General features: G+C 39.5%; 1 protein-coding gene across 1 annotated transcript in view; it reads right to left on the bottom strand.

Annotated features, from left to right (window-relative positions):
• PLXDC2 (plexin domain containing 2) overlaps window positions 1-26,448 on the bottom strand; it is a 251,777-nt gene extending 225,329 nt beyond the window's left edge. The window contains exon 1 of the mRNA XM_039709905.1: window positions 25,902-26,448. Within this exon, the coding sequence (XP_039565839.1) occupies window positions 25,902-26,010 (109 nt within the window). The 5' untranslated portion in view covers window positions 26,011-26,448. The remainder of the gene's footprint in view (window positions 1-25,901) is intronic.
• Between the last annotated feature and the right edge of the window lie 276 nt (window positions 26,449-26,724).

The following is a 26,724-nucleotide window of genomic DNA, read 5'->3' as shown; positions in this document are numbered from 1 at the left end:
AAAGTAATCTGTTCAAGCAAGATGCCAAAGCTCTGACACCTACAATGCCCAAACAGGCAACATGTCCAGACTAGGCAGAGCACAATGTCTGCTGTTCACAAAGCTATGTGAAATGCTTACTGAGACCTTGGATAGAAAAGTTTACCTAGTGCATTCCTTCTGTTCATCCACCATCAGGTTCACTAAATTGAACAGGCTGTGAAATCAATGGCTTCCCAATTGTTCATTTGTAGGAGAGGCACAAAACTGTTTTATATAAAAGAGACTGAACTGCCAACATTTCAATGAATCTGAAAGAACTTACCCAAAGCCATTGACCCAAAAAGACAGTCAGCACATAGTGGTGAGCACTCAGTGCTCCCCCACTAGAGAAATTGTTTAGTAATGGTGACATAACCCCTGGATTCTGGGTCATCAGATATAAAATATCATTACTGTTCAGTAACTATTCAGTGACTCAGAGGACACAAGAAGAGTTGGCAATCACAGTCCCTTTTTTCTGTGCTTGTGATGAGCAATTTCTGGCTAGACAAGTGGTTCTCTACAGTGGCAGGCCAGAGGATGCCAAGTCTATTCTATTCCAGCCAAGGACTCACACAGGTATTTCAATAGGATTACCCGAGAGCTTGACAATTGATTACAAGTTTGAAGGTTATGTTGGACTGGGACCAAAGTGCTCAGCACTAAATCTCTCTTGATGAACTTCTCTGTATAAACATGTGTTGAGGAAAAAAAGGAAAAAAGAGAAAGACCTAGATCCTGAACGGTGTTTAGACACCAAAACTATTAAATACCAAAATCCCATGGATGCTGTAACATCCTTAAATATCTTCAAAGATATGTGGCAAAACCACCCTCTATGCTCCCAACTACTGTGTTTGCTGTGAGCCTTAGCAAAGAGGCCATCGACAGAACAAAGGTGCAGAAGGCAAATCCCACATGGCAACCTGGCAGACTAGAGAGAAACACCATAATTTACTGTACCATAGCTCAGACTCTTTTGTAGCCACCTGAATTTATGCTTCTCCAATTTGGCTATCAACCATAAGCATTAAAGACTCTTAGTGGCAAAAAAGAAAATGCTTCCTATACTACAACTGCCCTGCAAAAGTAGTCATCGTTTAATCACAGTTGCAAAACAGCCAATACATTACATTGAGTCATATTCATCACTTTGCCTAATCTATATTTGCCTAATATACTTTATTTATAGAGACTTCTTTTAGTTTAACTAAAACTCTGTTATAGCTGCATGCCAAGGAAAAAGCCATACTGGCTCCTTACATGAATAGTCACGTAGCACTTCCATCTGTGGAACATGTTTTCTCTGTAATTTCCCTTTCAGCATGGAGTCTTTGACATGCAGAAGAATGGACAGCACTTGTCAAACTATGATTACTTCAGAAATTGAAATACATAAAATAATAACCAAGGCAATCAAATGCACACACAACTATCATTTGCTTGGAACACAGACAAGCAGATAGTAAATGATTCAATTTATAATTAATTCAGAGAAAGAAGGAGGAGTTGAAAAAAAACCCTATATAAATCCATTCTTCAGGACTTGGCAGAAAATAATGACTGAACAAGGATCTCAAAAGGAAAATTAATGAATGACAACAAGAGCAGCACATGTGTAATGTGAAGATAGACAACAAGAAAATTAAACATGTTGCTTATGGGAAAATAACCACCTTCTCCTTATTTTGCTCAGGAAAAACCACATGGTTCCTAATGGAATTCAAGGCTATTATTCAATCAGAAGATTCTCATGAAGGCAGAAACTGTGAAAGTATGCTTCCTAAAGCAGAGCCCCAGGAGATAATTGAAGCCCTAGAATCATAGCAGTGATTTTTGTGAACACTCATCCCCAGGTTACCTTAAGAAAATCCATCAGACAAGAACATCCAATGCAGCAACATAAAGGTTACAGTCAGTGAGATGTAAATAAAGAAAGGGGAAGAAAATAAAATGCCTAAAAAATATTTGTGGAAAATTATGGGTGAGTATTTGCATATGTACACACACAAATTGAACTCTGCTATATAAACCATATATCTGAAAAAAATAACATTTAAAAAAATCCTATTTCCCTTTTGAAAGTACTATCCAGAAATTTCACATACCTTAGCAGTGTTTTAAGAGCCTTTCAATATCTGCAGTTTTCAGAACTCAAGCACAGTTTTCAAGATCACACTCAAGCAGATTTGCTAAAAGGAACACTGAAAATGATGGACTTGACATGTAGGAAGGCCCCAGATGTCACAGCAATCCTGTGTGAAGAGCCCCAACCTCTGGTCTAAAATGATGGAGATTTAAATGGAAGCCACTCTGACAAAGCAGCTCCCAGCCTGACAATTCACACATTGCAATGATCTCTCTAAAAGCAAGAAATATTTTTATGGAAGTTATAAAGGGGAGAAAACAGGCTTTATTGACTTAAAAATTCACTTGATAAATCCTGTGAGAGCACAGAACTGGAGAGAGAAGAAAACAGAACAACTGTTTTCTTCCTAGGTCAGTACTGAAATCTGTAGTCTTCTCAGTCATGCAGCCATTTCTCAAGGACATCCAGTGATAAATCAAATTACTAGAAGAGCCTCATACTCCAGCCTCATACTCCACAAGACCCCACTTTGTGCTCCTCTCCCAGATGGCATCAAATAATGGTGTGCTAACCTTATTTTTTGCCATCGAAGTTCCCCCACCACCAAAGAACTCAGTCACCACTGCTCTGAGGTTATATACCAGGGACAGAGCTGTGTTTCCAGCACTTGTTAGTTAGTGCTACATATGACCACTGCACTTACCAAAGCTGGATGGCAACCCTGTGAAAATTCCATCATCCTAAGTCCTGCAGCCAGAGGGGCTGATGCAATTTTTTTCCTAAGGGAAAGAAATTCCAGCCGTTCTTCAGTTCCAAGCTATACGGAATGCACACCATACATCATACATGATGCAAAACCAGCTCCTGCTGCAGCAGGGTGAAGCACCAGCAAGGAAGGGTTAGAGAAAGGATTATCAGCCTAGGGTATAGCGCATAAGCTGGCACAGTCTAATTTATGAGCTAACAAGTCTGTGGAGAGACCTTAAAATAGGGAAGCAATACAAACCATTCAAAGTACCTAAGACCCAGAGAGCAAAGGAGGCCAAACAATGGAAAGAAATTAAATAAGTTTAATATACTACTGGGCACTCACAGGTAAGTGCCATTAGTTCCCACATACTTCATTTTTTAAAAGACCAATTACAGAACTGCTGCCACTGAATAAAGATTGTGGCTTTTACTATGGCTTCTCAGGGAGAAAAGGAATTAGTCTGGACAACTTAGAAATTATATAAGCAAATAAATAATGCCAGTATTATTATTTCTTAACAAATCCCATGATTTCTTGAGCCTCATGGCATTTAATTTTGGAGTCAGTTGCATGGCAAAGCTTGGTTCAAGAAGGCAGGGATACAAGGCTGTTATCAGCTGCATTGAAAAAGCCTGAACACTGTACCAGAGTTAATTTATTGGTTGCTCAATCTTCACACTGGTGTAGGAGATATACATTCCAACATCACCAAAGAAAATCTAAAAGTTACATTCCTATTTTCTCCAATTACTGATAAAAATCACTTTGAACAGTACTAATGCCAGGCAAAACACTGCAGCACTTGCTCCTCACAAAGAGGAGGTTTCCAGCCATAGCAAAATTTAGCTGCTAAATGCATGTTCTTATTACCATAATGTTTTTTTGTGACATCTGCTTCCCTATAATCAGTGCTTGGATGCTAATAATTACATGGGATATACTGTACATCCAATCAGTGCTTCGGTGAACCAAAGAAAAAGACCAAGTCAGAAGCAGAAAAAAGAATTCAATAACTTACACAACGGAAATTTTGGCTCTCTCTCAGGTGTTCCTGTTACCTGAAGTTTTTTGATATGCAGTAAATAAATTTTATTTATACTAACGAGGTACTACCAAAAATCAGTTCCTAAACCACAATTGCATTTAAAACAACTGCTGCAACACTTGCCTTTTCTGGGAGTCCTGAGGGCAGAGAAGCTCTTACAGTTTGTCTTTGCAGAAATGTGTGCAACTGGTATTGATGAGTCAGGGTAAAAAGCTCCCTTAGCCATCCTTCTCCTACTTGCTAAACTCTTTGGACATATGTCTTTATTTGTGTGTGGAGAAACATAGGCAACATCAATAAGTTTCCCTGAATCCTGGAGCTCAAACAACTTCTACTGTCAGTGGGTGCTGGGACACACAGATGTGATGTCCCTGTCCCGTCTCCTCCAGATTAGCTTTAAGCTGCTTTTGATAGTGAAAAGACTAATAAATAATGATAAAATTTTACTATTTGTTATCACACCAAATTTGCATTAGTCCCATAGCTGAAATTACATCATCTTCAGGAGCCAACACAATGTAAACATGGAACTTGATAAATTAATTATGGGATTAGGAAACAGGTTTTCTGATGTGTGTGACATACCTGTATCCCTTCAGGGGAATGCTTGAAGGACTCAAACACAGTCTATGATGTTTGTCTATGACTCAAACACAAACTATGATGCTTCATTTTCCATCCTCCACTACACAGGGGCCACAACAGTTTTATAACCTAATGACCAGTCATCCTCTTGATATTCATGCTGCAAGGTTTGGACAGACTGCAAAGTAGTACAGCAGGGTTATATAAGCACCTATCATAATAACATTATGGGGAAACCTTGAGTGAAATCTGCAGATAAACAATCATGCCACAAAGGCTGAGCAGAAGCCAGCAGGTTAGACATACAACTGTGATGCTGAGAAACCACTCTCTCTGGGAGATCTGGAGCAGAAACAGAAAAGTTATGACCACAGCACTGTCGGTGAAAGTGCAAGCCAAGTCTCCTGGACAAAGGCCCACTGGGATGCTCTCCAGGCAGCAGAATCTGTGGCACTTGTTTTAGAGTCTAGAACACACCATTTAAGTGTCTTTTCAGATTACAGCAAAAAGGAAATCGCAAAGCCAGAACATACAAAAAAAGTGGATTGCCTGTGAACATGTCTGCTTCTCTTACATCTCCAATCACACACTTTGGGCAACACCCTTCCCTCGTACTGCTCCCAAAGGTGTTTATCTGTGGAAGATTGAGCAGGGTTGAAGGACTCATTTATTACCTCTCAAGATGGAGAAAACAGTTTCTCTGCAGTACTGCACTACAGGACTCAAAAGGAGCAGGTGAAGTTATGCAGCAGTAACACCAGATTTAGGACAGCAGATGTGTACCCCCATATAATATTCCATAAAGTTTAGGTGTGCATTGATTAGAAATCTCTTAGACTTCGAAAGGGAACCACATTCAGAATCCCCCTTCTCTACTGGTTACTGATCTTTGTATTTGCATAGATTTATTTATGGCCAACATACATCTATTTATTATTTCCTCAAATTATTATTTCATTATTTCCTATTACCTCAAATATCTCCTCTTCTCTGCTTTTTCTCCCAAAATATATTTACAGAAAGGTATTATGACTTCTTCCAGACTTTATTTTGTGAGACTAAAGGAATTTATCCTACCTCACAGAGACTTATTTGTCCTATTCATCCCAATAGGCTTCCTCTGCACCTTTTGCAATTTGAACGAATTTTTACAGCAAATGAATGATCAGAACTTTATGAAATATTTTATGCTCAGTTATATCAGCATACTTTCCCACTGCTAAAAGAGATGGTTCTCATGTTTTTCCACTCTATCACACATTTTTATTGTCCAGTCTTTTCTCCAGTAAGGAGGCAGATTATAAGTTTTTTTCAGTTTCAATCAACAAATGTGAGAATTTTGACAATGTTGTATTTCATGCCTTTTTCATACTTTGCCATCTCCTTATTATTTTTTTACAGGAATTACTAGTCCATCTCTGACACAGATTAAAAGGAGTCATCAGCACAAGAGGAGAATTTACTAGCATACTCCCATTTTAATGACAATTTATTATGGAAATACTAACGAAGACCAGTTCCCAAAGCCAATTTAGGAGAATTTCTGTTTGCTTGTAGAGAAGCTGCTTCTGCTTTCTTCTTCACAGAGTCTTGCCATGTTCATTACAGTTCTTCTGTTGGTAACCACTTTCCCTATTTGAACTAACAATTTCTAGGAGATACATAACAAATGCCTTTGGGAGAAAAGTAGAAGAAGATCTACCAAAATCCCTTTTAACAAAACAGTAAAGAAATAATCTTCCCTTTCTTAAGTCACCTAGATATTAAAAAAAAAAAGAGGAGAAATTGCTGTCAGTATATAACTGAAATTTTAAAATAATTGTTTCAAAATGTCTAAAGCTTGGGTAGAATTGCCTACATTACTGTTTTTCTCATTTTGACTAATTAAATACATGGCAAAATGTCAAATACTATTAAATTTTTTAAAAGGATTTTTTTTTTTTTTTGCTAGGAAGAAACTTAAAATCAAAGGATAAAAAGGTAAAATCTTCATTTTCTTCCCTAGAAAAAATATATTTTCATGATTCAGTGATCTAAATATAAAGCAAAAAACAACAAAACATGTTTCTTACAAAACCATCTGCAAAATTAGTAACTCGCCTATTAAAATACAGATTGAGCCTGGACTGATAATTCAGTTGAGAATGTTTTTTATTCCTATTGTCATTATGAGGTAAAAACAGTAGGGAATTTCTTTGCTCTAACTATTGGATAAATCATAACAGGTCTTTGAGTGTATATATTTTCAAAGGCTCCTCTTTCAACAACATTTTGTAATCGCTGTCAGTATATAACTGAAATTTTAAAATAATTGTTTCAAAATGTCTAAAGCTTGGGTAGAATTGCCTACATTACTGTTTTTCTCATTTTGACTAATTAAATACATGGCAAAATGTCAAATACTATTAAATTTTAAAAAAGGATTTTTTTTTTTTTTTGCTAGGAAGAAACTTAAAATCAAAGGATAAAAAGGTAAAATCTTCATTTTCTTCCCTAGAAAAAATATATTTTCATGATTCAGTGATCTAAATACAAAGCAAAAAACAACAAAACATGTTTCTTACAAAACCATCTGCAAAATGAGTAACTCGCCTATTAAAATACAGATTGAGCCTGGACTGATAATTCAGTTGAGAATGTTTTTTATTCCTATTGTCATTATGAGGTAAAAACAGTAGGGAACTTGTTTGCTCTAACTATTGGATAAATTATAACAGATCTTTGAGTATATATATTTTCAAAGGCTCCTCTTTCAACAACACTGTGTAATTTGCTTCAACATCTGTTGGCCTGGTGAGCTCTTTCTTTATTCACATTTCACTAGACCTATAATTAAACCCTCTTAAAAAATGTAGCACTTCAGGTGTCCTAATGAAGAATCTTGAGGAAGGTGGTAATAGTTTGCTAAGGGAGAGCAACAAAGCTCCTTCCCTTCTTACAACTATTTCTCGCAAGATTCATTCTCTTCAGCAGATGGAGGGCTGCAGTAAAAGACAGCAACTCAGGGCTGAAGAGGTCATAAAACTCCCAAGAGCAGGAAATTACATAGGCATAACTGCCAATGAGGTCTATATATGAAAAGTCATTAGGCTTTCCCAATCTCTTCAGTTCCTTCTTCCCCAAATAAAAGAACAATGTTTTAAGAGTAGTAAACTCCAATCATCTTGTTTGGATTTAACTTATTCCTCTATTTTATTTTATATGATAAGCATATAACTCATACCAAACACAAAAAGTATCCACCTGCTACAGAGAAACCAATTAGATGTATAAGAAAGTAGGGGATTGAAACTTGAAACTTGATCCTGCAGCCCACAGAGAGTTTTGAAGCAGTAAATACCTACTACACTATTGATTCCGCATGATCTGGCTTTTGTTTCAACGTGAATTTTAGACCCCAGGTTTAACAACCTTGGAAGACCCCACTTCACTGTGCCACAGACTTGAGGAGAAGTCACCCACCCTCCAAGAGCTGTGTCACTCACTGGGTGACCAGACTCATTATCCTCCTGGGCTGGAGAGTTCTGTGAGCTTCCTGCGCCTTCTTCCCCTTGGGACTCCAGGCTTCTCCACTGGGGACAGGTATAAACCTTTACAGGGAAATTACTACTGAAGCCATTAGGATTTTTGCCAGAGTAAGGAAAGCAAATTTAGACTAACATCCACAGATATAGCCGTGCACAATGATCATCAACATGTGAAGTTGCTGGTACAAAGACTAGCAAAAAGCAGTCAGAAGAACCCTGACATCCCTAGGTAGTCACTTTATTTGAATGCACTACGAGGTACTATTAGAAACTGTATGAGTTACTAATAGAAGTCAAAAGTGGAAAAGTGAAAGTAAACATTGAGAAAAGATAATTACTAGATGTTCTTCGCAGTTTATTGAATTATGACTTTGATTAGCACTGAGCATGAAAATGATGAAAAAATACTGAAAACAGTAATTAAGCTAGAATAAAGGTTGTATTTCCTTAATACATGACATTCCATCAATAAATAAAAGCAAAACTTGGAGTGGAATATGCTCTGAGAATAGTAAAAGGAATGGTATCTCTGGAAAGTAAGCACACCAAATATTCAAAATAATATCCTTATTATAAAGACTGTGAAAATCAACGTAGGAATATGCAAATAAAGAATGAACACAAAGAAAATTTACTGTATGACTGATGTGCAGCCTCATCTTTAAATATGACAATATTTACACATATGCATTTACATATACAGTTCAGTCGGTCAGAGCCTAGTGCTAATAATGTCAAGACTGGATTCAATCCCTCTATGGACTGTTCACTTAAGAGCTGGACTTGGTGATCCTTGTGGGCCCCTTGCAACTCAGAATATTCTGTGATTCTGTGATACAAGTACCTACAAACACCCTCCTATCTTTCAATTTTTATAAGAGGTTACATACTGAATGTCAAAATGGGTTCACAAGTATTTTCAATATGTAAATTTGCAATGTCTCATAGCTCCTTCTAAATATTTCTAATTGATTTTTCATTCTTCCTACACAGCTGGGACAGCTTACATTTCTTTAAAAATTATTTAGCAGCTGAAGGGGATCATAAGACCTGGCAACCTCTTGTACGTAGAGCTCTGTGCTTCCCAGACCAGCAGAGCTGAGCTCTGCAGTAACCAATGTAAAATGTTCTTCAAGAAACATATATTCAAAAGTCCTGTTGAGTACAGCAGACTGCAGATCAGAAGCTATTGGTCCCAAGACTGACTATTATCTTTACTATTTTGAGTTCAAAGACTAAATGGCTGAAACTCAATTTGCTCCAAAGTGAATTGCTTACTAAGCTTCAAAAACTCCCACATTACCTGGCATTATTTTGAAATTGAATAGAAAATAAATGCATGCAAAATAAACTAAATGCAAAATATAACCTTGCATACCACACATCTCGAAGTGCTTAAGGAGATTTTGGTCACTTAGTTCCTATTGACGTCAGTGGTAAATGCCCAAGATTAAGCACTTAGGGAACTGTACAGTAACAGTTGCAGAACTGCATGGCATAACTGTAACTTATATTCATCTCATTCATTAAAGTTTCATATTTTCAGTTTTGTGGAGAGCATTCCGAGTGTATTGTGGTTGTTGTAAAACCAGACATTCCAAGCTAAATGGAGCACATGCCTCATGGAAGTTATTAAGTAAAGAATTAGAAAACTTTTAACATATTTTTTTCCTAGAAATCTGCTCTTAATATTAGTGCAATTGTATATCTTTCAGAAATGAGACAAACTCAATGGCTTGATTAAACTTCCAAACCAGATAACAGTTCTTTAGGAAAAAAACCCCAAAATATCCAACTGATGCATCTAATTTATAGCAGACCTTAAAAAAAATCATGCAGGTCATTAATTTTATATCACAAGAGGTCTTTATATTAGATTAAATGCTCAGATGCATTTATTGCAGAAGAAAATTAACAGGTCACATTTGGCTGCCTTTTCTTGGCCATCATTTATTTGAGAACAGCTCTTTGGCAACTTGGCATATCTTTTTCAAGGTAAACTGAGGTGATGAAGGATTCTGTGATTATATTTCTAAACTACACCTTCTACAATCTTTCCATCATGGAAAGAATCTCAAAAATGGCTGTGCTGGATTCCACATTGTAAAGAATATGGGACTCTTCTAATACCAGAGCTTAAATGGTGGAGTACCTCTGCTGCTGGTAGGTCCCAAAACCAAGCTCAGTTACAATATTAAGTAATTTTTGCTGCCTGTAACTATGTAGTGTAATTTAGGGAAAGACCAGGTAGGTATGTTTTATATGTAGGCCAGAAGAAATATTAGGGAGCCACATGATTTTTCTTTTCCCTTTGCACACTGAGGCAAAGGACCTCATGCTCTTATTGAAGAGCATCTGAAAGCAGCATTTGAAAAAAGCTCTTGGTATGTGTAACTATCCCTGGGTTATGGCATTTCTCCAGATTTCTTCTCTTCTAAGATTTGTAGAACCCTCATTATATTCTTCACAACGATGTAAGAGATGCTGAATGTAAACCTAGACCCTTCCAGGCCTCCACTTCCCTGCCAAACCTTTACTCCAGGACAGTGGGGGTCTCTGCCTGTTCCTTCGGCCTCATATAACTTCCATTTCTACTTCTTGCTCACAGCATTGAAGGAAAAATTTAAAAAAAGTCAAAAGAGGACAAAAAGGAGACGAGAATTGAAAAAAGTGTTTAAAAATCTAAAATGGCAAGTAAATACAATCCATAACTAAATTAATAACTTCAGCCAGACTGATAGGCCTTTTTTTTTTTTGATGAAATTCTTTTTGTAGATTTTTTTGTGTGTTGTTTTTGTTTTGTAGTTTATGTGTTTGGGCTTTTTTTTTTTTCTTTAAAGCATATGTTAGTATTCTCATGGAAGCAAAACAGATTCCCTAATTTAAGAGACTGCAGCTCTACTCAGCAGTAAGCTTGAATGCCATCTTGCAGCAACAGGGAGAGTAAAAAACCAGTCTTGGACTGCCAAATATTTAAATGGAAGTTCAAGAGCTCTTGGCGGATGGTGGAGTTCTGACAGAAATTGTAAGGATGCTATTGGCTTGTGTTTTAGTAAGTAGCTCTTGTATATTCAATTTTAAGTTTGTAGTTCTATCACTACAAAGCATACGGTGTCTGCTTTGAAGGTTGAACGTGAAAACACAAAACTTGTGTGATTTTTTTCTTGTTTCTACACTAAATTTGTTGTGTGTGATCTTGGCAAGTCATTCAATACTTGGATGCTCCTTTGGTAAAATGAAAAGGAATAACAGATATTAGATGTGGCAGTTTTATTGCTAAATTCATCAGTCTTTAAAAACAACTTTAATAAATGGTGATGATGAAACCTATGGAAAACATTGTAAGCGATTCTTTCAAAATTCAAATCCATCCATTCTAAATCCACAAATGGTAAGTAAAATATATTACAGCATCAATACCAAGAGAGATGGGAGGGATAAAAAGCACATGACATGATTTTAAATCACGAAATGTACACGGAAGTTTTCATTGAGTATGTAGAATGGCCCTCAGATACCAGCTGGCTGGATGAATACAAATACAGGAGTAGGTATAGGTCAATGAACTTCCCACTAATACCTTGGCAGGTGGGTATGAAAATCCCAAAGAAAGAGCAGAGATGCCTCGTTACTGATAAAAAGAGCAACTTGAGGGAAATTGGCACCTCTGATCAGAAATGTGCTTTAGGATTCCTGGGAATGTTGAAGACTGGAGCAGTTTGCCTCAGCAAACAAAGGTAAATGACCTACCATGTCAGTTAAGAAGTTAAGGAAATACAGCCCACAACTGCAGAGGGATGTGCACGGAGAGCAGAACATGTTGTAAATTCAGCATCCCATGTTTAATGAAGCATTATTTTGGGTTATAACTTAGTGCTTTCTGCTGGGATTTACTGCCTCAAGGATGGTCAGAGCTACAAGCTAAATCACTACTGCCACAGTACAGCTCTAAAGATACAGGAAATTACCATAGGGCCAAGCAAACAGCCTGTAGTTTATCACTATTATTCAATTTTTTTTCTCATTTCCCCTCAGAAAACATGTTTACAGAACATGGAAACAACTGGACCTTTGTACAAATGGCACAGACCAGAAGGGTCCCACTTTGCCTTCCTGGCCTTTGCTCCCCCCATCCTGTGATGCCTGGCTGAAACAGGTGTTCTGTGATGAAAAAGGAAGCTCCTAAATGCCTAGAAGCATAGCCCAGCAGACCCAAACAAAAAGTCTTTTCATTCCTCATGTATTTTTTTTACAAGGCAGCCATTGATAATAGCAGTCACCTGGCAGGGAGATAAAAGTTGGGAAGCTTTCCTTCCCAGTCTACCTGTCCTATATAATTTAGAAGTTAGTAACATTCCTAAAACTGTGCAAAAGATACTTCCTTCCTTTCTGTGATTTTCAGGAGAATAGAATCAGAGAAGGTATCTTGTTTTATTTTTTTTTATAAATACTTTTTAATACTGAAAAATAAACCAAATTAGAATAGCAAATGCAGCGTTTTCCTCTAAATGGACACAGCTGCTCTATAGAGTTCTACAGAGCTTCTGAATATATCTTTTCCTATCTTCACTCTCTGGCTCCCTACAGATTTAAATTACAGTAGCAGAATATTTGTCCTCAAAGTAACCTATTTTTTTTAATTCACATGGATGTTTTGATCTCTCTCTCTAGTCTTCCAGGCTGAATAGCCCCACAGAATTAATACGGCTGCTAAAATGTATAGAGAGAACTGAATCAGGTCTTTCATTCCTGCCCAGCAAATAGTCTCATAGCTCCCACAGTCAACTCATGGACTCCTCTGCTTGATTCTTTTTTTTCCCTTTTAAAAAGTCTCAAGCACTCTAAAACCAAATGCACTTCCTTTATCCTTAGATATAAGCAAACTAAATTATCATACATTATAAATAAATAATACAAATAAAAACATCAACAAAGAAAAAGGCATCCAGAACCTTTCAGCCTCCAAATCCCAAATGCCTTCAAAGAGTATAATGAACAGCTTTGAGGTATGGAGTAGGTTTTCAGCAACGAGGTAGAAATCTCCCCATTCACTCTCTGGCTCCCTACAGATTTAAATTACAGTAGCAGAATATTTGTCCTCAAAGTAACCTATTTTTTTTAATTCACATGGATGTTTTGATCTCTCTCTCTAGTCTTCCAGGCTGAATAGCCCCACAGAATTAATACGGCTGCTAAAATGTATAGAGAGAACTGAATCAGGTCTTTCATTCCTGCCCAGCAAATAGTCTCATAGCTCCCACAGTCAACTCATGGACTCCTCTGCTTGATTCTTTTTTTTCCCTTTTAAAAAGTCTCAAGCACTCTAAAACCAAATGCACTTCCTTTATCCTTAGATATAAGCAAACTAAATTATCATACATTATAAATAAATAATACAAATAAAAACATCAACAAAGAAAAAGGCATCCAGAACCTTTCAGCCTCCAAATCCCAAATGCCTTCAAAGAGTATAATGAACAGCTTTGAGGTATGGAGTAGGTTTTCAGCAACGAGGTAGAAATCCCCCCATTCATTCATTCATTCTCTTCCTGGGAGCACACAAGCCATGCTCGCTGTCTGTGGGAAAGTGGCATCAAGCTGTCCTGTGACAGAATCCCACACTGCAATACATCACATGCACTGAGCACTGCTGAGCACACTACAGAATTAGAGGCAAGGCTTTGTGGGCTGAAGACTCATTTCAAATTGGCTCAAGCTGCTCTTTTAGGAGTAAACGGTGGCTGTGTTGAAGCATGTAAGGGTAGAATATAACCTCTTTCTTTTTCCCTAAATTAAACTCTATGTATAAAAGGCCCTATAAACACTTTAGCAACACCTACCAGCATGTTCTAGCACAAGTCATTTTGTTGAAGGCTTTACATATCCACTTCTCTTTAAGCACATGCTTCAGTCACATTTTCAAGTGCTGTGCCAAATTCAGGCTTGCAAAGGTAGCAACTATTTTTCTTTCTATATTGAATTTAAATCTTTTAAATCTTTTTTCTCTTTGCCTTCTCCTGCTTTATAGCAAACCTCAAAATGTATTTGAATTCTACTTTAAAACTTCCTTATATTAACAATAGATTATTGGAAACAATAGATTATTGGAAAGAGAGGGACAACTGGCTGGCTCTACAACTGTACTAGCATCTGTCCCAGGCTCTCAGGTAGAGAGATGAAGTTAAAACTACAGTGGATTTATGATGATCAGTAAACATAATTATGACAGCAGAAAATGTAACCAAACACTGGACAATCTCTCTGGCCACAGAGTTTTTAAGTTTCACTAGGAATGCTGGCTTGGTGTGCACGCCTAGTAGGCTATGTCATAAAACAGCAGAATAGGGATAAAATAATGAAATTCAAATACAGGCATGGGAGGGTCAAAGCTAAAGCTGAAAGAACTAATTTTATTTTACAACCTGCTCTAACTAGAGCAAACTTCTGAAGACAAAGCTGGATATAACTTCCTATCCTGAAGACTGCACCTTCAGTTTATTATCCATACATGCTTAGGGATAAAAATGTGATTCATTAACATCTCTGGGTCATCCCTTGAAGCCAACAGCAATGTTTTTGTGTAAAAAGCAGAACAATAAACCATAAATTTGCATTCAAGAAGCAGCATGTAATAAGTGTTTACACTTAAATTTGATGTGAGCCATGTGTGCTTATTGATTCTCAAGCTCAGGCCACATTTCAGTCCCTTGGAGAGAGATAATAAAATCTAAGTGAATATTTAGTTTGTGCATCTCCTAAATGTGTCTTCCGCATCACATTACGGAAAAAAAAATCCTTGTGCCCAGCACTTAAAGAACAATGCAATATGCATTAGAAGAGATTACTCACTGCTGTTATCCACTACAACTATACAGAGAGGTCAGCCTTTTCTACCTGCTGAAAGATCCTTTTCCCCTCAAACCATTTCAGGATCTGCAACAAGGCTGCAAAAATTATTGTCTCTGTTGCAAATGTACTGGGACTTCTGGGTCAGCCACATTCCAAAGTCCAAGATCACATGAAAATCTTAAACATCTACATCTTCTTCAGTCCACTCATCTGTAGGACACCATTGGTATAGAATGATACTGTTAAGCAAGCATTTAAGCACAGTTCTAAATAAGGGAAGTTTTCCGTAACTGAAGCCTAGATATGCAACTCCAAATGCTGCAAAGTGTGCAGCCCATTTGAGGTCTGGTTTGTTATTTTTTTGGTGGGTTGCTCCTCCCCCTTCCTCCCCTCATTCCTGCTGTCTCCCCTACCCCTCCCTCCCCTTTTTTGTTTTATTGTTCTTGTTGCTTTCTTCTCTTGTTTTGTTGGATTCCCCCCTCAACTGATGGCTCTATTAGATATATTACCTAAATTATAATGTAGTATTTTTTTCAAATTAGATGGGAGGAGGGAAACACATATACTTTGCAAAATAAGAATAACAGCTTTTTAAAATACAGCTTTTTTAACTTATCACTACTTCTGCAGAACAAACAAAACCCACCATCAGTGATAAAACAGCACATGCTGAAAAGTACCAGTCTGCTGATCTATCAGTTCTGTTTTCAGCAAGATACTTACTCTACAGGAAACTTCAGCATGATTTATAGTATCAGAGACACAGTACTATACATGGATGGTGTATACATACATGTGTTATAGATTATTTGTCAATAATCTTTTTACTTAAAAGGTCATGAAGACACAGGCCCAGTAAAGGCTGCTTTCATATTTATCAAGCAAAACAATAATTTACATCTTGCAATGATTGTTTTTTTAGGATGATAAACTATTTGAGCAATCAAAGCATTCTGGTCAGCAGGGTTTTAACCCGAGTGCTTTGGAATTCTTTCTTCTGACTAGCAATTTCTGAATCTGGATTGTTATGTTTAAAGTTTAATTACAGGAAAAATAATTTTACAGTTTTTGGAACACCATCGTTCTCTTGTCTCCAAGAACTCAATGACAAAACCAAAAAGATTTGGACACAGTCTTTTTAAGTTGTCAAAGTGCCAACAGGCAGAAATCTGACCCAGTATTCCTCTGTCTATCCTTCAGACATGCTTGTGTTTAGGAAAAGAACTTATCACCTAGAGCATAAAATGCTGCAGTTTGGGACGTGTTATATAAACAGCTGAGAGAAAAACCCCTCTCCTGCTGCAAGTCTGAGTGACGAAGGAGAATCAGAAATGGGAAAATCTGCAGCAGTCCAAGACAAAGCCTTGTGGTCTCTGCACTAATCAGAACCTTCAGTCAACTCTAATCTGGAGGTTTTTTTCCAGACAGACAGGTTACTTGATCAGAGGTCTCACTGGGATTTAAAATCTGAGATTAGGGAATTGAAGGATAAGAATTCAGAGAGAAGCTGAATTTGAAGAAACAAGGGGAAACTCAAAAGATCCGCTATTGCAGAAAAATTAAACTCATACTTTCATACACGGACAAGGAATCTTTAATTCTGGCAAAACTGTCACTTTTTAAAACCACCTGCTTATTCAAAAAACTAGGATATTACCTGACTTCTACAAGGTCTTCCAAGAATAAGAAAACTATGAATATAAAACACATATCAATGACACTGGGAACAATCAAGCAAGCTGTAAGACAAGTATGGTCTGAAAACAACAGTGGAGAAGTAGAGCATACAAATTGCTTGCTGAAAAGTGATAGGAATCAAAAGTCAGAGGTTCATCATCACAGCACATAAAATTAAGAACACAAGCTGGCTTCAAGCTTGCAGTAGAACACAATATGAAATGGCAGATCTGCCAGTCCTCAGGCATATCTCGGCTGAGGTGGAGCATAATCCCTCCCACTTTTGAACACTACACTGCTTTCCAGATGTATGGAGTATGCTCAAGAGGCTGAGAAAAGACAGTGGTAGCTTCTTTCCTCCAGTCAAATTGACAAGTTTTCTCCAAGAAGAGTTATTTTGCAGGTCATTAATGTTATTCTAGAAAATGGCTCTGAATTGAACCCAAACCAGTGTTACTAACTCTGCAATCACTGTCCATGTAATTGTGCATGAAAAAAACAGGGACTGAAAAAGCCAAGTATATTAAGTCAAAAAATAAATGGAAAAGAACCAGGCTAAGCAAAACCAGATAAAGTCCAACAAGCCTGCAAATAAAGCATGCTAGAATTTTTTTTTTTGCTACTGTAGTAACTCAATGACCACGTTACATGCTGTGGCACATTATACTTGGGTCTGCTGCAATTTTACCACGTGCTCAAAGGTTGTTAAAGTGAAGCACATTACTGATGGCCTGTGGTGCATGGGGCATGTGGAACAGACTTTCACAACACAACTGCTTCTCATCTCAAGGAAATACTTGCTGACCTAATTATCCCTTCTTAGCTATGCTGTCCTAGGTAAGAAATTGTTAGGACAACTTACTACTGTTATTGTATCATTTGTGCATTTGAAAGATAGAAGTGTCTCTAACAGCATACAGGAAAGGTTTGGGAAGGATAAATTCATTAACATTAGCAAAACTGACAGCAGTTATGTTACTGAGTAGTGTGATATTTGAGAGGGGAAAGAACCCTCTGTGGCTGAATGTAAACATGAAAAACTGTGTACTTCTACAGTCTACAACTGTACATTTCAGTTATTAATTCTTGTAGAGTTTGCATAATAAACTAAAAAGCATTGCATTACACATTCTTAATTCATAAAAACTTTTTTAAAAAAGAACATGAATAACAGACATAATAAAAAGAAAATAGAAACCAGAACTGATGACAATCTAGAACAGTGATTCATGTTAGCCATTTTATTTGAGACTACAATTTAGATCAGTGTATATATAAGTTTAAATAGGAAACAGTAATAAATTGTGTTGATATTGAGGTCAGATTTCTGCAATACACCAAATGCTGAACTTCTAGCCCACAAATATCTTCACTACAAGTAAAACATAAATATATTATCTTTACAGCAGCTGCAATCTGAAAAACATGCTCTTTTAATTTTGTTGCCTCATCTTATTAACCAAGAAGCAACCTGAATGAGAAATATACTGTAAAGTTAAAAAAACCCAAAACCTCCAAGCACTAGCTGGATGATCAAGACAACTGTCCTTTTCAGCCATTGTCACCTTTCCTGTCATCAAATAAAAGTAATTTTTTTTACAAGATAAAATGGCCTACACTTACAGGGCTTACACAGCCAAATTTTCAACAACAATAAGTCTCAAATACAGATGACTAGAAAGTTAATTTCCTACCCTCATCAAAATTTTGATCTTATTCAGATTAAAAGTGAATAGTCAATGCTTGCTGTAGGAAATTAAATTTAAAAATGTAAATACGCAAACACACAAACTTCAAATCAAAGTGCTTTTTAATTGTGTTCATATATAATACAAAATTCTAAGTTAACGGTCCAAATGCAAAATTTGAAATGAGATATTTTATCATCATCAAAACAATCTCAGAACTACTTGTTTTGTCACTTGCCAGTGAAATACTTGACAAGAGCATGCTGACTTTGACATAATTTTCCAATATCAACTAGTTTTTTCTTTGAAAATTTTTTTGACTAAACCTACATAACACCTGGTAGTATTGAACAGAATTCAGCTATTCTACTTTTCCAATGTTTTGATATTGTTCTAAGATGATTCATAATGCTCATAGGTTTCAAAATACTACATGCATCCTCCTTATATTTTTAATTTCACCTCCACTACCTCTTCTAAAGTGTAGTGTTTTCTGTTTCTCTCTCTCTCTTTAAATTTTTTAAAATTCCTCTTCAGTGTCTGATCCACCTGACCTAGAGCATGGCCACATCAGCTGCTGAAACAGTGCAAGTGAGGAGGAATCTCTGAAACAAGCAGGAAGGGCAAGGAGGAGATGCAGGATGGGGCAAAAGAGGATGGACCCAGGAACTCTGAAACCTGTTCTGCCACAAAGAGCTTCCTTACAGAGGGCCCTGGGTTTCTGTCCCCAGGGTTGAGTTTGAATTGCAGATGCACACTGTTTTGCTTGCAAACTTTTAACCCACACAGGAAAGCAGAAACATGCAGCTGGAGAATATCATGGAGCAACTACCACAAGAAAGAGTCATGTCGGCTCCCAGTTCTCCATGGAGGCCAAGACTACATTTTCCAATGGATTTTTGCTTCAGCTGCTGACTCATAAAAGAAGAATGTGCATAGTGATGAACAAACCTTAACCCTTCAGAAAACACTGAATTTACAATGGATGATACCTTTTACAACTAGCCTAGCAGCAACTCCTGTGAGAAAAAAAGATGCAATTATTCAGCAGAGATGCAGTTTGCAAATTACAACTAAAGGGGGAAATAAAAGGTAATGCACGAATAGAATTAAAAATTAAATACAACTCTAAATGCTTATCGCTGGGTAACCACTGCATCCTATTCTGCTACTCAATGCAGCTGAAACTTCCCAGAGAATGTGCCCTATGACAGCAGTTAAGGAAAGCTGCAGTAAATACTATAAATGGCATAGCATCCCTGAAACATAAGCAGCCCTTTGACACAGTTCAATTACATCTGTAAAGCAAAGGAATGGAGATCCTAGCATCAACTCTGACACAACATATATTTGAAACACTGCCAGAGAAAGGTTAAATGGAAAGGTTTATATATCCCCTTTGTGGAACTGTTCCTATTCATGTCAAGGATTGTTCACTGAACAAAACGGCATGAGATAAATGATTCTGCCTAAAGAGCAAAAAAGTCACTATGAGAATATCTTTAAAAAAAAAATTATCTGCTTATAATGGAACCTAGACAGTGTTCATATTAAAAGGTAAAAGTTCTAAACAAGAACAAAATCTGATTTAAAAAGCTTTATTTCATGACATAAGAACACTAGCTACTAACTACAGCAGAATTTTAAATGTCCTTAACTCGTCTACAACCACAGAAATTGTATGTTGAAATCACATTAAAGCCACGTATATCATTGGAAAAAAGAGACAGAGGCCTCAAGCTAAGTGAGCACTGGAATTTGTGCTTGTATTTTATCTAGCTGCAGAGTTCAAGGTAAGCCCCTGTGTACTTAAAGCTAGCCACACAGAATGATTCCAGATAGCTGGGTGGCACCTAGAAAGGTCACATTGTCGACCATTGGTCCAAGGTAGGAACAGCTGCCTTTTTTGACAGAATGGCATTTTGGACATATGTTTATCTAACCTGTTTCAGTGACGAAGAATACTCATAGACAATCTGGTCCTCTAACCTTATCATATAGGAGTCTCCCTTACTGCAATTTCAGTCATTAGTTGCTGCTGAAGACAAGTTCCTCCTATGTGGAAGCCTTTTACACACCTTAACATTGTTACCATGTCATCTCTTAATTTTATTCTCTATAGCAGTGCTCTTTCCTTTTTTCTTCAGATGACAGTCCTCAATTAGTCCGTATATTTCTTAAAGTGCAGTGCTTGAAACTGAAGAAAATATAACACTTGGGATCTTACCATGGTTGAGTAGAGCACAGGTGTCATTCTTGTGATGTCTTGTACCTACCTTCACATCAATCCTTACACTTCTCTTGATGGATCACCCCATAAAGATGCTACTTTTGAAACTGTGTTCAACTCAAGCACCATGCCTGACCCTGGACCTGGCCTTAGAACCTGCTCCATTTGCCTGTTTCAGAAGGCTGGGTCAAATCCAGCCCAGAAACACACTCTAACACACTGCCCTTGGGTTGAGGGACATGAACAGGTTACACAAGCTCGTTCAAACCTAAACACTTAGCACAACTGATTGCTCAATGTTAACTGCAAGGAGTGCTAACTGAAGTTAAGTTTATGGGCTGGATGAAAAAAAAGAGAAGAGGAGAAAGCGGAGGAAGTGTTCCATGATGAGACACAGCACCCAGCACTCACAGACGTCACTTCAGGGCAATGTTTAATGCTCATTTGTGAGAAGCCACAACCAAAAACAATCCTCATGTGTACTTAGCATGGCCTCTCTGCATACTTCTCCATAGAAAGCAAACTCATAGGTTCTTCTTGTTCCTGCTGTGATTATGCAATTCTCCAGTTTAGAAAATACAGCATCTGCCAATTGCACCGCATTAACACTCCCAGCTCAGCCCGCATCAAACCTAAAAGTTGGATATAATTCCACACTGCTGGCAAGCTTGCAGCACTTCCTTGTACTGGATCGTAAATGCTCCCATCAAATTACCTTTGTTCCCTCTGTAGAGGGTCCTCAGGAGAGATTACTTTAACCAAGGCCGCCTTAAATTCCATTGGTATTCATTTTTCTTAGGAAGCATGAACCACACTGGGAATGCAAAATACCAGTGACCCCAGCTGTGTTCTCAGACTAACAGACTGCAGCCTTGGTAAGTTTTGAAACAGGGGATGTTACAGAGATTTCTTTTTTCCAGGGCTTTTAGAGTTACAAGCAGCAGAACGCCGTAATTCACACAGTCCAATGAAACCACGGTGACTTTTATAAAAAGCAGGGTCAAATGATGCTTTTATTTTTATTTATTTTAACATTAAATTTTTATCTCCTTTGTGGAGAAAAGCTAGTAGGATTCAACAGGGCATGTCATAGCTGTGTTTGGCATACTTCAAAGCCAAGCAACTTTCCAGGCACCACTGCATAGCAGTCCTGCAGGAAACACAAGTTTCAGGTCCAAAGCTCCATCTCCTGAGGTCTGTGCAGGTGTGGGGACCTGCAGCACTGCTCCACCAAAATTTGCCAAAAAGTCCTTAATGAAAAATACTAAGGTCTGTGACTATTCTCCTCAGGGAGTCTCTCATCACCTGACATTATGCATTTCTTCATCTACCTCCTTCAAGGTCTCAGGAGTCTCTTCCTTGAAGGGAAACAGCCCTCCCAAACTGCATTTTTTAAGAGGAATCTGGTATTCAGTAAGGCAGTAGATGTCACAAGATTTTGCTCTAAATGGCCTGTATGTGTTGCTAATAAATTTTTCACCAGACAAAAAACTATTCCAAAGACCTTTTCTTCATTCGACTACATTTGTTTACAGTGCAGAGAGATAAGTTTCCCTGTTATTTATCATCACCTCCAAGTAACATGTCAGACAAAACCTAACATCTCAGTCAAGTATTTGCTGGACTTTAGGTGCCTGTATGAGGATATACACGCTGAACAGGAATATTCAGAGCCAAACAAAAACACTTTTTCCCAAGGGATTTTTAAACCTTCAAGGAACTATGAGTATTGATCTTACTGTGGAAATGAGTTTCTGTAAAACTGAATTTAAGACCTAAGCCAACCTCACTATAGTCTTAATTTACCCACTATTTACTAGCAGTATTTCAAACCACTCTTTCAGAGGAAATGACAAAGAAAAAAAAGCACCAAAAAAGAGGAAGAAGCAGTATGAAAGTTGAAGAAAAAGAGATGACTACTTTAGAGAGAAATCTTAGTAAAATATATATGCTATGCAAATAAGATTTGCTCTCTCAAATGTCACTAGGATTCTCTAACCCAATAGTCCTTGTTTACAAATCAAGAACAAAAAAACCCCAAACTAAAACAAAAAAAAAAACAACACCAAAAAAACCCCCTTAAATGCAAACAGAGAAAATAAAAAAAAAAAAAAAAAAACCCCAACAAAAAAAACACCCTTAAATGGAAACAGAGAAAACATACCTGATATACATGTTGTCTAATCTTGTATTTCTTTTTCTACTTCTAAGATAAAAGCCAAAGGTCATAAAGTACAATGATGAAAGTTTGGTCTCAATTATGGATTTTTTTAACAGAGTAAAATTCAGGCAATATCAAAATGTTACTATTTCATCAGTAGATAAGTGATAGATAAATACTCCTTAATAGCAGTTTATCTTATAAAAATAATTTTACCCCCCCTCTGAATGCTGATGTCTGGAGACAATGAATATAAATTATATCAGGATTCTGGAACATACTTTTACATATTGTAATAAAAATTACAATAACAGCCTCGCAATTCTGACTGATGACATTTGCAAAAGAATGCAACACTTTCAAGACTTTGTGGCAGCACTTCAGTAGTGAGCCCTCACTTACACAACTGGATCCCTTAATTGTTTTGCGAGCTTTCAAGAGACTGTCTGTTTCACTTCACTTAATCAACATCATATTCAGTTTGGCTACTGTAAAACACACACACACACACACACACACACACCTCGTGTTTAAGAACCTCCATCCTGGATTTTTAGCATTTTTGTCATCAAAAGGGAAGTTGTGCACGGGCCCAGGGGCGGATGGATGGATGGATGGATGGATGGATGGATGGATGGATGGATGGATGGATGGATGGATGGACGGATGGATGCTGGAAGGGAGCCGGGCCGTGCCGGCCGCCGCTGCGCCCTCTGGCGGGCACAGCTCGCTCCGGCCAGCGCAGCCTGGCACAAAAGCTGCGTTCAGAAACCCCCAGGGGCAGCCAGGTGAGTTCCGGCATGCCTGGAAAATTATTTCACTTGAATTGGTCCGACTTGATTTTCTGCGGTAAGATAATTCTAATGAGCTGGCAAAAAACGCCTTTGCATTTTTTTTCCCACGTCTCCTGAAATCAGAGTGTATCCCTTTGGTGGCATCCTCAGAAATCCTCCCAGGCTCCAGCTCTGCCAGGGCTTACTATATGTTTCCATTTCATGATGCTGTTATTCCACTCATTGTCAATAAGGGGTTTTGTTACTGAGTATTTGACAAAAAGGTAAAATCAGCATCCCCTTAAGAATTTGCAGCTACCTCAAATATTTATTCTTTAATTCTTTAAAGGTTTTATCTCAGCTGATCCAAAAGGATACAGAAGGTGCTAAATAAAGTAAAACTTTGAAGCATCACTTTTTTCATTTTGACCCGCAAAACCTGAAGTTCAATTTCTGGCTTTACATATTTTTTCTCTTCTCACTGACTGGACACAGTCTATCATTGATTTTATTTTTTTTCCCCTCCCCAAATAGCTACAGTACTACAAACAAACAAAAAGAGGATATAAAACACATTTTGAAAATGACATTTAATTAGTGTAATAATATAGATTTTTTTTTAAATCAAGAACTATGGAAAAAATGCCAAAGTTATAAACATCTAGATGTCAAAACTGACTTCAGATTGCCCATCTGCTACTGGAAGAAAACAACTACTTGCTATATTTTCTTCAGAATGTATTAAATATCAAAACAATATTTGCCTGATTATAAACTCCTTCCTACTTCATAACACATTCAGGAAGACACAAGACATTATTAAATGAGTTATGAATAAGCAATCCACTAGAAACCCTTCTATTTAGCACCTCCTGGTACAGAAATTGATGACTACTTCAACTTAATAGCCTAAATCAGTGATGTGTGGTGTTTATTTGCCCACTGATATATTATACTTCAATTAGTCAGCACTAATATCTTATTGGCTGGATACATTGACTGAAAGATAATAAACTTTGTGAGTTCAGTCCACTACTACACAAGATTGCAATTCTCTTTTTCTAATATCACCACTACACTTTTTTCCTCCCTTACATCTAACATTAACAAATTACAACATTTGTTGCCTTCAGCCCTGAGTGCAGCAACATGGGGTTTGCAGCAGTACATGAAAACTCTCCTCCCGGCTTTTCCCTTTGGCCCCAAGTGACATGTGAGCCCCAGCAACCTGCTGAGCTACCCCGTTGTTTAGCAATTCCAAAACTCAGTGGTAGGCCCCTGCCTGGGAAACTCCCACTCTGTCTAGTGCATAATCTCACTGGACATTTAAAAAAACTACCCAGCCTCTCTTGTTCAGGTCAGTTACACAGTGACCACAAAACTTTTCACACTTGTATCAAACCTTTAAGGAAAGGAGGAAGGGGCAGTTCTGTTCCACCAGGGAAGCCAGTAGGCGTGTTCCATCTATTAATAATCTAGCTGGTATTTCAACTACACAGGCACGGCTTTGGAAAATACCTGAAAGCCAGAATCTGCTGCAGAAAGGTCCTCTGACACACAAACCCCACGACCTTTCTCACTATGTGCAAATGTGCCAAGATTTCCCTTAGCAGCTTTCCCCTCCACAGCGGAGGAATGCAGGACACAGAAGGCTTTAGTGATCCAAAGGGAACCCCACGCTGTGGGAAACAGTGGCCCAAGAGAAAGCACTACAGGTGCCGTGTGTCACGCATTAACAGGTGTCTCCGGGAAGGACAGACAAGAGGACCTTGACACTTCACAAGCAAAGTTACTCAACAGAGCCTCTCGCTCCTAACGAACAGGTCCCACAGCGCCTGGGGCTTCTTCCTTTATCTTTCTCCTTCTCTCAACGCCCAGTTTCCAGGGAAGGCTGCAAGCTACTGACTTCCGCGGGGGAGGAGAGTGCCCGCTAGCTCTCCCAGGCAGGATCTGCAGGGAAACTTTGCCATCCCTCCACGCTCGCTGCCGGGAGAGCTGGGGGCCCCCGGCGCGGGAGGGCGGGCGAGGGGCGCTGGCGGGGGCGAGGGGGACGCCGGGGGCTCCGTCCCTCCCTTCCCGGTTCTCGAGGTGAGCCCCTCACGTCTCGTACATGGCTGGGAAGGAGGCTCCGGGGACCCCGCGGAGAGGCTGGGGAGGGGAACAGCACCGGCTCCCAGTGATCGCGGGGCAGATTCATTAAAGGAGGAAAGTCCCGAATTCTCGTTAAAATAAGAAATGAAGTCATAGAGAGCTCTTTCCGGAGAAGCCAGGGTAGGGAAGGATGAGAAGCCGGGACCCCGGGCCTCTCTCGGGAGGAGGGGGAGCCAGCCCCGAACGGCGTTTGCCCTCTCCGCGTACGCGGCCCGTGCAGCGGCCGGCGGAGCCCACACCGCGAGGGGCTGCGGAGCCGGCCCGGCCCCGGCCCGACCCCGCCCCGGCCGCGCTGCCCCGGGCTCCGCGGAGAACCCGGGCCGGCCCCGCCCGGCAGGTACCGGCCTCGCTTACCGCGGCTCTGCCTCGGCGTCTCCCCGCCGGCGAGCTGGCAGCGCTCGCTCAGGCACTGGAAAAGTAATAGAAATCCGGCGGCTAGTTTGCTTCTCCGCAGCCTCGCCATAGCACGGAGCCTGCCGAGACAACTCTCCGGGTGCGGGGTGCGCGCCGCTCCTCGTCGGTGGTGGGGAAGTCCGGGGGGCGGCGGAGAGCAGCCCTAGCAGGCGCCGAGCCGCCCTGTCCTCGGAGCAGCGCTCATACAGTGGGGCGGCACGGACGAGCCGCCGGGGCTGAAGGCGCTGCACCGGGTCTGGGGGGCGCTGGAAGGAGCTGGGGGGGAGGCTCCGTCCCCCTAACTCGCGCGGCCGCGCCGCTCTCAGTCCAGCGGCATCACCGCTAGGGAAAACAAGCCCAGCCTCGCTGCGAAGTGCCAAACTCTTCCCTCCTCGCAGCCTGCTGATAGATTTTAGGAGAGCCACTGAGATCCTCCCTTCCTGGCTTGCCCCCACCCAGCTCCCTTCCCCCGCAGGGTGAGACAGGATGCCTGAGGGACGGAGCCTCTCCTCGGTGTACCGCTACCAACTAAACCCCTCCGAGGGAACCAGCGGGGAAACGTTCCAGCCGGAGCCAGCGGACCGGCCCCGAGTACGGGGGGAGCAGGACCCGGAGGGCGGGCGGATGCGCCGCGGGAGAGGATGCGCGGGCGGCGGGGAGGCAGGCGGGGACGGACGAACAAGTTCTCTCTCTCTCTTTCTCTCTCTCTCTTTCGGGGCGGTTTCCGCGGCCGGCGGCGCTGGTGCGGGGCCGAGGGCAGCGGCGCGGGGCGGGCGCTCCCCCG

The sequence above is a fragment of the Passer montanus genome, unplaced genomic scaffold, assembly GCF_014805655.1.
Source record: "Passer montanus isolate IOZ18808 unplaced genomic scaffold, ASM1480565v1 scaffold10, whole genome shotgun sequence".
Classification (NCBI taxonomy): domain Eukaryota; kingdom Metazoa; phylum Chordata; class Aves; order Passeriformes; family Passeridae; genus Passer; species Passer montanus.
This window is presented reverse-complemented; position numbering and strand designations above follow the sequence as displayed.